Below are 12,297 nucleotides of genomic sequence, written 5' to 3' on the forward strand. Positions count from 1 at the left end.
CAAATTTGTGGTACCACGTGAGAGCTACAATTTACCTCATCAAGAAATAGAATTGGCAGTTTTTGCTGCCAGGCTACGAGTTTTTGCAGTCCAACCAAATTTGTGGTACCACGTGACAGCTATAATTTACCTTGTCGAAAAATAGGATGAAAAACACGGATTATAATAGTTAAAATAAACCTGTTGACGTATGGTTTGGTCGGCCTCACCTTAGCCTGGCAGTTTTTGTAGTCCGACCAAATTTGTGGTACCGCGTGACAGCTATTATTTGCCTCATCGAAAAATAGGATGAATAAAAAACGGATTATAATAGCAAAATAAACCTGTTGACGTATGGCTTGGTCGGCCTCGCCTTAGCCTGGCAGTTTTTGCAGTCCGACCACATTTATCCATCCATCTAAGACAAAACAAAGAGCCCAATTATGGACAACTAAAAATACCCAGTTATGGACATCGTCCATTATTGGAAAATAAAGAGCAATCACAAAATCAACCCAACTCAAATGTTTAGTGCAATAAATTAAATAATTTAACACAATAAACTAAAAAAGTAATAAAAAGCTTAAGCTTGGACACTTGTCCATTACTGAATTTCATAAAATATCGAATCCAGTAATGAACAAACCCCACAAAAAACTTATTGCTGTGATTGGACATATTCAACTTAGCTCAATTTACTTGCAATATAGTATTATTCAGTAAAAATAACATTAAATCTCATTACAACATAACACAAGATAATACCATGCACAAATATGTACTCACCTCCTTAACGATTTCAACAACAATAACGGATTTTTATGACCACCGCCCGCAACGAGATTTTACTTCGCAGCCATCTTAGAACAAAACGGCTGATTTTGGTGACATGTGTCAAAATGACAGCTCAAACGTCTATTGGTTATGCTTTAGTGTTGCCAGTTGAAAAATGTTGGGACAGTTGCTTAATAAATTCGATCAACGTAAAAAATGTCCATAATTGGTGCCGTGTCCATTACTGGTGCCGTCACCCTACGCACTATCGACGTGACCCGTATATTTTTGCCTGGATTTATTGATTTATGCTCAAAACGCCGCGCGCGGTCATCCGGAACGAATAGGTATACACATCTAGATATTCTAGATGCAATTTTAGTGACTAATTATAGTTCGTTTTTTTTAGCATTAGAAAGAACTTGCAAGAAGGTAAGCGATCTTGACAGGTCTTTTAATTGAAAAACGCTTTTTAAAAATCAAAAACTATTACTTATGAAAGCAGAAGAATATAAATGATCGTATTAGATTCATAATTGTTACATATTTGCCGTAACTTATTTTTAAAATGTGTTTTTCAATTAAAAGACACATCAAGATTGTTTACCTTATTTCTAATGCTAAAAAAAACGAACTATAGGTACGCGAGAGATTTGCTCAAGTAAATGAAGATATTCTACCCTCGTTTTGCTACCTATTTCACAAGAATCACAAGTACCATGGTATAATAATATACTCCGCCTGGTACCTACTCTCTTCCCGTCTTTTCTAAATCACCTGACTGACACAAGCCTACGTCATCATATGCGACAGCGCTATATGATAATATTGATAATATGCGATAGCGCTATATGTTATTGTGACGTAGGCTTGTGTCACTCTGGGAAGAGAAGACCATGTTTTATTAGACTATGACAAGTACGAAGTTTGTGGGTACAACATATCCTGCACCTAGGTAGATAATTATACAATTCTGCTCTAGCAACAAAGTGTTTTCGTATTCTAGAACTTGTTATTTACATACTGTTTCAGTTTATTACCTGACCTTGGAACTACTACGCCTATTTTATCGTCCTTTATAGCTTACAATAGTCATACGTAGAGTATTGTAAGCTCTATGGACTACCTACATCTAAAGGAGTCGGGACCACCTGCGATGTCGGACTAGATCAAATTCAATATAAACCTTATTTGAAGGATATTACAGTCCATTTTTCGTCGTAGCTGACAACACAACGATCTTTGACACATCTGCGGGCGCAGCACGGTTCCATTTTTATCGACTATCACTATGCGCGTCCCTTTCGCACTAACATACTTGTTAGAACGTGACAGGCATGGTGATAAGGGATAAAAACGCGACCGTGCTACGCCGCCTGGATGTTGACGTCAAAGACGTATAAAAACAAAGAATCCGGGGACTCGTGTAAAACAAAATGTACCAAATTACCAATAGACCCAATGGAATCTTCAACTAACATGTTTTTTTGCAAGGTGTTTCTAACGGCCATCCTATGTAAGTTGTATGTATACTTGTATAGCGCGGCGTTCCCCGATGAATTGCTACATGTAGCCTGTAGGTAGGTATCTGCGGACCGTACGGGCTTCGCCGAAACGCCGGCAGCCGGAAATCAATACGCTATGCGAGGCCGTGCAATACCTATATGGAAAGTCCTCGCGCCTAGCTATTCAGGCTCGCAATATAATAGAGTAGGTATAAATGTAGACGTAAGATATATTACAATACATTTTTTATGTCGTCTGTACCTCCCGTAGTTTTTGAAATGATTGCCGTTAAGAATAAATGAAAGACATGTTGAGAATCATAATATTTTATACAACTTTTAATGACGAAATTACACGAGATAACTTTCATTTGTTTATAAATAAAAAGGAAAAGAAACAGTTCGCATTCGCGCAACAGTTATATACAGACTAAGCTCTCTCAGATACACACACGGACACTCGGTTAAATTACAGTCTATTTACAATACTCATTACAGCTATACCCTATGTCCAGCCTCAAAAACATAGTTTTGATAAACTTATGCACTATATCTTTCAACGGCATGTTTTTGAGAAAGTCTCGACTCCACAGCGCGGACGAGACGAAAACAACGAAATTGACGACTATGGCGAAACGCTACGTTTGTCACACTTTATATAATATCATCCTCCTCCATACGCAAAGAACATAAAAGGTCGATTTGTTGACCAAACAAAAAACAACAAAATAGTGAAAAACTAATAGCAAATAAACTCAAAAACTATGGACTAAAGGAGCAAACGAATAATATGCAGGAAGATAACATTACGAAAGTTAATTATGCTAGGTAACTCATCTCAAAAACCGGGGACACCTCAGTTCGTCCCGTGAAAATTGTCACTTTCAATCGGCACATTTGTCACATTCATATTCTTCAGTAAAAATAAATTTAGATTCCACTGGAATCGTCGAAGTCAGTAGTATAGTCGGGGCGCACCGACACGGTACATCAGGTAGAGTGAGCCGGGGCGGGGCTACCGCAGGCGGGCTTGGCGCGGCTTGGCGGCGGAGCGCAGGCGCCGCGCCGCCGCGTCCACGCGCGCCACGCGCACGACGGGCTGCAGCCAGCTGGCCAGGTTGCTCAGCGCGCGTTTCTTCTTTCTCCCTCGCTCCTCCGCCTCCTCCGACGCGGACGAGCGCGCCGACCCTCTTTTGGCCACTTTCTCCGCTTTTTTCTCGTCCTCCAGGAGCACTTTCACGTCGAGCCGCAGCGGCTTGTCGTCGGACTTGCCGTCCCGGTCGACGTCCGTCGGCTCCCGCTCGTCCTCCGACCTGACCTTCGGCGGGCTCGTCCCCTCGATCTCGGACAGGTTGTCCTCGTCGCAGGTGTCGTCGGCCGTGTCCCCGGACGCGACTGAGGACCGGTCGAGGCTGCTCTCGGTTTTCTCGGAGCTGTTGGTGCGCGAGCCCTTCTTGGACTTCCTCTTGTTGGGCCAGCCGGTCTTGTTCTTCTTTTTGAAGCGGCCGCGGCGGCGCGCGCGGCGCCGCTCGGCGACCTCCGCGATCTCGTTGCGGATGATGTCGCAGCCGTCGCACTCCGACACGAGCCCGAGCACGTCGGGCGGCGCCGCCGCGGCGGGCAGCGCGCCGCCCTCCACCTCGTCCAGCTCGAACTCCGCGGCGTCGTCGAACACCTCCGAGAGGAACTTCTGGAGTCGCTCGTCGGCCTCCTGCGCCTCGGAGGGCTCCGGCTTGGCGCTGAGCGCGTCGCTGACGGTGTCCTCGGAGGCGGTGGACTTGGCGTCGTCGGGCCCGCGGCGGTGCAGGCCGGCCGAGCCGAGCATGGCGAGCGTGGAGGCGTGCTCGCGGGGGGACTTCCTCGGCCGGGAGTCCTGCGCGGCGATGGCGGCGATGCGTTTGTGCAGCTTGCGGGACTTGAGGCCGCGCGTGCCGTAGCGCTCGGAGCGCGGCTCGCGCGCAGTGGCGGCCGGCCGCGGCAGGTTGCTGAGCGCGCAGCAGTCCGGCTTCAGCGGCGGCAGCTGACCGATCTCGTACGGTAACTTTGGCGACTTGGAGTATAATGCTGTAACAAAAGATACAGTTACACGAAAAATTAAATTGGGCAGGCCTATGCGATCCCTATAAGACAGGTTTACCTAGTTTAGGGCTCAGGACACTATTCCTAGGCTGTCTAAAAATAGAATACTTATTCTTAAAAGGTAATACTACTATGTAATAAGCTGCATTTTTGATACCTAAATAAATCATTTTTCATTTTCATTATTAGCCAATATAATGGGGGAAATTCGATTGTGACTCTAATACTTGACAATTTGAGTTCTAAATTTTGAAAAAACATGTCTTACCAAAACACCGTGGCACGTTTTTGACCGAGACCTGGTCGTGGTCCTGCCGCGTGAAGGTCTCGAACCACGGCTCACTCCGCGGCACGCTCTCGAACGCGAACTCCAACTGTTCCACCGCCGGAGTATACTTGAGTCGGCCATCCTCCCACTTCATACATTTCTCGACCGGCTCCTCTCGAAGCGGACTCACTTCGGGCTCAGGGTCTGGGACAGGTTCCTTTTCTACTGGTAATTCTATTTCGGGCGGCGGTTCGGGCTCAGGCGTGGGAGGTTTACAGGGCGCTCGACGCGTTCTCCTCACGACGGGAACAACTCGCCGCTTCCGCCGCCGCTTGTCATCTAGCCAGCTGTCTTCCTCGGATGATTCCTCTTTTAATGCGGTCGGGCGCGCCTGCCGTCGCCGTTCTAGCGCCGGCGCGGGCTGGGGCGGCGTCTTTCGCCGAGGAGACTCCTTTTTATCGTCTTCATCATCATCGTCGTCATCCGAAGAAGTCGAGCTGGTCGAACTGGCGCGTTTCGGAAACATGAATTGCTCCGCCTCATCACTGAGCACCGACAACTCGGAGCGTCTCACTTTTCTGAATTTGACCACGAGCGGTTTCGCCCCGTTGCACGTCGGGGAGGAATCCTTCCGTTTGGCTACGAAGCCCCCGCTGGACCGGAGCTTCGTGCTGACCCCGACGACTTTGTAATACTGGCGGTCCTCCTGGCTGTCGGTTTTCCTGCAGCGCGTGCGGCGGGGCTCGTCGTCCAGGGCGCCGTTGACTCGCCGGGGGTCGAGCTCGCCGTTGCACACGTTGCGCAGGGAGCGGCGCTCGCCGTTGACGGGCAGGAAGGAGGCGCCGATGAGGGAGTCGAGCGCGAGGAAGTTGCCGGTGTCGCGCGCGAAGGCGGCGTGGCGCGGCGAGCGCGCGTGCGCCGCCAGGTCCGCGAACATGGCGCCGCACGCCTCGCAGTACCCGCCCAAGGGCTCCTTGTCTTCTTTCTCTTTTATTCGCGGACGATTGTTCTTCCGTGTCATTCTGAAAATTTTAACCATTATAATTTCGACTGTACGCAACGTATAACTACGTACATGTACACAATATCAGTACTGTCAGGAGTCGAGTTCGAAGGTTTAGAATACGGGATGAAAAATTATATTTTTGATACATTTTTTTTACAGATACACATACTATCCTACAGGTACACTTAAAATCCTGCAAAAAATCTTATGAATAAAATACTCGACTTACTCGCGATTCTGTTCAATTGTATTTTGGTAGTTGTTATTGACTGTGACTCCTTGGTTTACAGGTGGTTCCTTCTTCTCTTTCCTCTCCGGGTTAGGTTCTAATGAGATCTCAGGCCACGCATCAAACTCCTTATACAGAGGCCTGCACTGTCTGAAAGAGAAACTCTTCTATAGATATGTTGTATGGCTAAACTTAAAAGTATAATTAGTTTAAAATTATGGTTCATACTTGTCCAAAAATTCAATCTTGATATAATGTTTTGTGAAGAGCCTGACATTCGATTTACGTGGGGCCGCGAAGAACGTGTCATACAGTTTATCCAATAGAGCTATAGCCTGAAAGTTCAAATTAGCTGTAAATATATATAGGAACGTAAGAAAGCGGTTAGTATGAAATAGCTAAATTCCATTGGTCAGCAAAACATATGCAAACCTTAATTATTTCTAAATTTCAGTTCAAATATATTTATTTCTCTAAGATTACAAATCACTTATGCGAGAAACAAAGTTTTAGTAATAACATAAATTACAGGTAATCCAATCCAATTACTTCATAAAAGAAAGTGCCATTGCAGAGAGGTTTTTAATAAACCAATGGAATAAGCAGAAAAATAAAGTTTATAAAGTGTATAAATAGTGACTGAGTCACTATTTGAGCACTTTAGTGTGGTAACTACATTTACAATATAAGTATATATGAAATGCATGCTGTTTTAGATTAGAAGTGAAGTAAATTTGTAACAAGCATAGTAAGATTGTTAGGGCTGATTTGGGCGGCAATTTTAGTTACATTGCGGACTGTTGGTCAGTGGCGTAGCTAGAGGATATGGCACCCGGGGCAGGCACCAAATTTGCCGGAGGGCCAGATTACCATCCGCATTTCACACTTCACAGTGGTGGTAAATACGACTGACGAAAGTATCCCTGCTGTGCCTTTGGCAAGGCGGAGAGGTAGTCTTTTGCCCATTTTGGCGCCCACCCTTGGACGGCGCCCGGGGCACGTGCCCCCTCCAACCCCCCCCCCTAGTTACGCCACTGCTGTTGGTTACGTCCAGTTAAACCGACCGATCAAAACCCGCAATGCAATGAAACTCGCATCGTCTAAATGAGCCCTTAGGAAGTGTGTTTTGTAACAGCGACCAACTTTTTATCTTTTGAAATGTTTACACTGACACAAAGTGGGAGATTAGAATTTTACGGGACATCTGATAAAGCTAAAAAAATAGCCATAGAAATAGTACCATTACTGCTTTTGTCAAAAATTTTACCAAAAGCTCTCCATTAACCGAGATTTCGATTTACTTCTGCCATCTATGAAGACTCTAAATAGAGTGAGAGTCCGTTTAAGCTAATTTTGCAACAATTTTAATAAAGCAAAGTGATGTCTTATAATATAAACATTATATTTTCATAAATATTTGACATTGATGATGACACAGTCAATTTCACCAGGCTGCAGACCATGCAACATACCATTATGGTGGTTGGGCTTATCATAGCTGTCCCCGGGTTGCGTAAGACCCGGAATTTGCTGATCCTTTAACTATTAGATAGTTAGATACCAGTAATGTAACATCGAACACCATATGAAGGTGCTTAAACTCGGTTTTCCTAGGATAGCGGTGCCGTCATATAGCGGCCGCCTCTATACAAAATAATACGGCTAAATATGGATGTTGTAGTATATTATATGGAGACGGCCGTGCTATCCTAGGAAATCAGAGCTTTACACCTTAGAGTCTAAGGCTAAGGTCTAAGGCTTAGACCATTCCGTTACCTTCTCAACAGAGAGCAGCACGTAGTTGTGTGGTGTGGGCGCGTGGCGGACGCGGTCGAGCATGGCATCGGCGCGCGTGCGGGCCGAGTCACGGCGCCATCGCGGGGGCGCGGCGCCGGCGCCGCTGTCGCGCACCACGTGCGTCACGCGACCGCTCAGGCACGCCTCTTGTTGCTGCAAGCAGTCTTACATGTGATGGACGATCTGTGGCTTGAGACCCCCCACACCATCTCGAACATCTTTGATTTTTGATCTTTGGTGGTCAAGCATCTTTGATATAGTTAAGAAGTATTGTCTTTTAGTTGTTGTGGATAAACCAGGTTTCGCACCCGTACAGTCTTTACATTGGAATAGTCCTGGTTTTGATTTCTTAAATTGTATCTATCATTTTTGGGATCTGTACACACTCGCAGACTTTTCTACTGAAGGTATCCTATAGCCTAGCCTAAATTACCTTAATGGATTGGCAACAATTGTTCAAATGTCAAAATTGTATTTGCCTTAAATTGAAAAGAAATTTAAAGTTTTATTTATTAACCGACTCATCAAAACATTTTTTTGCTGTCTTAAGAAAAATCTACAAAGCAATTTTTTTAGGAACAAAAGAACATTTCGGTTACTATTATTGTTATATATTAGGAATAATAATTTAGAATAAATTATAGATACATACTGCCAAAAAAAAAAAAGCTTAGTAGATTTTATTCCTCTGAAGCATGTTTATTTTATTTTATATGAATAAGTGCAGACAAAAGTAATTTAGATAAGTTATTGTTCCTTTATTAAAATGTTTAAATAGAAATAACAGCATCTTTCAGTGCTTTTGCTATGCGATTTTTCTAAGGCACTTGGTCATTGTGAGTATCATGACAGTTTGAAGTTTTTACATTCCCCTCCTTTTATTTTAAGGATTTTTTACACTTAGGTGAATGGGAAAATCATATGAAATATATTTTTCTAAATTATGCGAACATGTTAGAGTCTGTGCGGAAAGAGAAGAGTCGTGGGATTTGAGGGCGCGCCAGAGCCATTTTATGGTTTTTGCTATGCTGACAACACTGGTCACGTGATTATAGTACGACACTAAAGGTCATGATACTTGTATCCCTTTTATTCCGGTTTCTTACTAAACGGAGCCTGGTGGTGGTGTCGGCTCGTCAAATCAATCCTCTGATTTAGCGCAGGCACTAGTTTTCTTTTTAAAACACACTCTTGTTTTTATGTCTCAGATACTAAAAAGTGACAGTGCGATTGACAAAACTGCTAAAACTAGTTAAGAATCTGCCCAATACAACTGTAATTTTAGTACCAAACAAGATAGAGTCTCATTTATGTACTACCTAATCTGTGCAGTCCAACAGTTATTTTAATACAAAACCGGGTAGATCGGGTAGAAATTGGGCATTAGAACTGTAATTTTACTATCTGGGATATATTTCACCCATTGTAAACTTGACTTGTAATGTATGTGTACATTATTAATAATAAATATGAATATGAATAAAAATAATGCATAAGTAGGTAGGCCTTATTGGGATATATCCGGTTCTCTCATCTCAAGATATTTTACTTCGCCGAAAAGTCTGCTAAATATGAAATACTTATAATTTCGTAACTAACAGAACCTAGTAAACAAACTTACAAATAAAGAAATATTTTTATGAAAAGTTTTATTCTTTGTAATTGAAGTCTGAATTAAAATATTCAATGTCACTTATGTTTGAGCTAGCTTCAGAACAACCAGGGACTGATGTGAGGAACTGGATGTGCTTGAATCCGGCACGTAGATTACGAATTCTTACATATCACCTACTTAGCGGTCTTTTATTCGAGATACCGTAGGTACTTTTACACAATCCTGAAAAAAAATTACATATAAATATGCATAAAATGGCAAGTATCAAGACTATTTGTCAGTTATTTTAAAGATCATGAATTACCTGCATATTTATGAAAATTAATATATTTTGAATGAATATACTTACCGATTATGTACCGGAGACAAGTTACTTAGGGGGCTTATTAAATAGGTAATTATTTAATATTAAATACAACATCAATACCCGTGAATAGCGGAAACACGTTCCGCGACTTTTTGTAAGTCGATAGTCGGCTTTTAGCCGTTTTCTTCCCGCTGACAAAACCGAACAATGTTAAATATAATTTTTCTTGTGGTTTTATGTACGGTTTCATCGTGTTTTGAAAATATTTTATACATAAAACTTGCGGTTTTTGTTAATAAAAATATACAATGACAGAAGTTTGTTTACTTTTTACAAGACAGGTGTCAAAGGTTTGATTGCCATATAAAATTTAAAATGTTAGTTCCCGTTTCTGCCACGACTCTTCTCTTTCCGCACAGACTCTATTCAGTTTATTATTGTAGTGTTGCCAGCAAATTTTAATTGAATATAATAATTATAAGCAACTCTTATAAGAAAATCTGTCACTGTCAAATGAAAAAAAAATGCTAACAGTGCAGTAAGTAAATGAAATGTGAAAGTCAGCACAATACTTGCAGTGTGACCCAGCACGTATGTCGCAACGCAATGCCCCCTTTACGGTAAAACGCTGATTTGGTCACAAGAGCATGCAGAGGAAGTGAGCATCAAGTAGTGGCATACAAGTATCTAGTTGATGAATGATGAGGTAACGGCGCCACTCGGCGGTCGCCGCGGCGCTCGGCGAGCTACATAATACACCGCACTTTTCCTTGAAATACCGTCAGCAAACGTAGCGCGTCGCCGGCACCGCGGCATCCCGCCCTTCGTTCGCTCCAACCGTCCCGCGCAAAAAAATAACATGCCCCCCGTGCGCACACCAAACTCACCCTTACTATTCACGTCTTAAGAACCACATCCCCTTGAGACGGTAAAAGTAATATCAACTGTCAAAAATTAAGCATACACACGCGTTACCGATAGGAAACTACATTTTTTGACCGCTTTTAAAATGGATAGAGTGCACCGCGGGCGTGAGGTTGCTACGCGCGGCCTCGGCCCGTTGCATTTCGCGCTGCGGCGGCGACTCTAACGCGACCGTACAAAAGATGACCTAAAATCGAACGCAAGCTACGCGCCCGACTGGTCACTGTACAAACTATGTTTTAAACCGTTTTCTAACCAATTATGACACGATCCCAGTATCGGCTCGAGTATGTAAGCGTCGCCGAACATATATACTTACACAAAAGCCGTCCGCAAGCCCCGCGCGCTCCGCTTATCACAAAAATAAGTAACTATATACCAGTCAATGAGATGGACACTTCGTCACTGCTAGATTCACTCCGAATTACGACACTCCCGTTAAATGTTTGTTTTATTTAATGTATAACGAAATTCCAGATAGTTTACGCATTTAATATAATAGTAATTATTAGTAAATAGGTACATTTGCTAAAGATATACGAAATATTCACAATAAACACACAAATCTGTCAGACAAGATGGAGTTATTTCGCTTTAGTTTTTGTTTAGGTCGCTAGCGGCGCTGCTGTCGAGCGGAAGGGGCAACGCTTCTGATTGGTCGGTTACAATCACGTTCCGTTACTACGCAAATTTCTATTAACAGATACGAGACCTAAATATTTATTATATATTTTATGCCACTTTGTTATCAATCTGATTCACCTCGTAAATACGAAAAAAACAATGAATGTCTTACCCATATGTTAAAAATATAAGCTCAAGTTGGTTTCACAGTTAAATCACTAATCAAGAATAACCATAATATTAGAAATGGAACGTAGATAAAGCGACTAAATTTGATGGACGTAAAAAGCACCCCAAATACCGCTGTCGATGTGGATTCCCTATTTATTGAACTTGCACTGCTACATAACTAAATACATTAAGCAATATGTAATGCAACGTATACCTTAGCTGGGCATACGCAATGTGGAGTATGATTTTGGCGGTAAAAAAGTATATACTCACTAAACCCATGTCTTGGAGTCTTCTTGATATCGATCTACATAGTCCCTGGTCTTGAATATCCAAGTAAAAACAGAAATTTCTTCTCGCTGTGAAAGAACAACACGGTAAAAAACTATTTATTAACTTGAATTAATATACATCCCCCAAATAAAGGTTCAAAATATGGCGAACCTTGATTGAATTTTTCTTGACGACTCAAAGTTGACACCATCTTCAATGAAAATCTTCGTATATGTCCAAATACACAACACAATGCATGCAATGCTATTTACATATCACTCCATATTCTTCAACGACCCTATAATATTAAAACTAAGACGCTAATTATATAAGAATAAAATCATATTGATGCAAACTAAAAATGATTTTTGCAAAATACGTTCGAACGTAGAAGTGTCATTGACAGCTGACACCAATAGAGCATAGACTTTGCTGACGTTGATCTATGGACGAAAAAATCGATATAGAGATCGATAACGGATTCTTTCGTGAACAATCGGATACTGCGCTAAATCGATCTTATTCAATTTAAATCGATAGTAATTTTCGTGTCGGATAAAATGTAAATATTAGAAAAGGCTGTATTTCTGAAATAATAAAGGTTGTTTAAGTTGGAAACTGAAAAATTCGATTGGAAATATCATAGTTGGTACAATAATAATTCGTCAATGCATTCAATTCGAATTCATTCCAATTCATCGGAGTACTTGTATTCACGACACTGCAGCCGAATATACTGGGAATAG

The 12,297-nt window shown here is 42.3% G+C and overlaps 1 protein-coding gene across 4 annotated transcripts; it reads right to left on the bottom strand.

Annotated features, from left to right (window-relative positions):
- Window positions 1–2,569: 2,569 nt before the first annotated feature.
- On the bottom strand, window positions 2,570–11,960 carry LOC134669955 (serine/arginine repetitive matrix protein 1). Of its 4 annotated transcripts, XM_063527587.1 has the most exons (7): window positions 11,723–11,960; window positions 11,552–11,637; window positions 7,617–7,790; window positions 6,069–6,175; window positions 5,841–5,990; window positions 4,606–5,627; window positions 2,570–4,322 (listed from the first exon to the last, which is right to left on the bottom strand). In XM_063527587.1, exons 1-7 carry the CDS (start codon window positions 11,760–11,762, stop codon window positions 3,274–3,276), a joined length of 2,628 nt encoding a protein of 875 aa, XP_063383657.1. In that variant the 5' UTR covers window positions 11,763–11,960; the 3' UTR covers window positions 2,570–3,273. The 4 variants fall into 4 exon arrangements, with proteins under 4 accessions (XP_063383657.1, XP_063383658.1, XP_063383660.1 ...); XM_063527588.1 differs by lacking the exons at window positions 11,552–11,637; window positions 11,723–11,960 and adding an exon at window positions 10,803–11,187; XM_063527590.1 differs by lacking the exons at window positions 6,069–6,175; window positions 11,723–11,960.
- Between the last annotated feature and the right edge of the window lie 337 nt (window positions 11,961–12,297).

Source organism: Cydia fagiglandana, chromosome 13, assembly GCF_963556715.1.
Source record: "Cydia fagiglandana chromosome 13, ilCydFagi1.1, whole genome shotgun sequence".
NCBI lineage: Eukaryota > Metazoa > Arthropoda > Insecta > Lepidoptera > Tortricidae > Cydia > Cydia fagiglandana.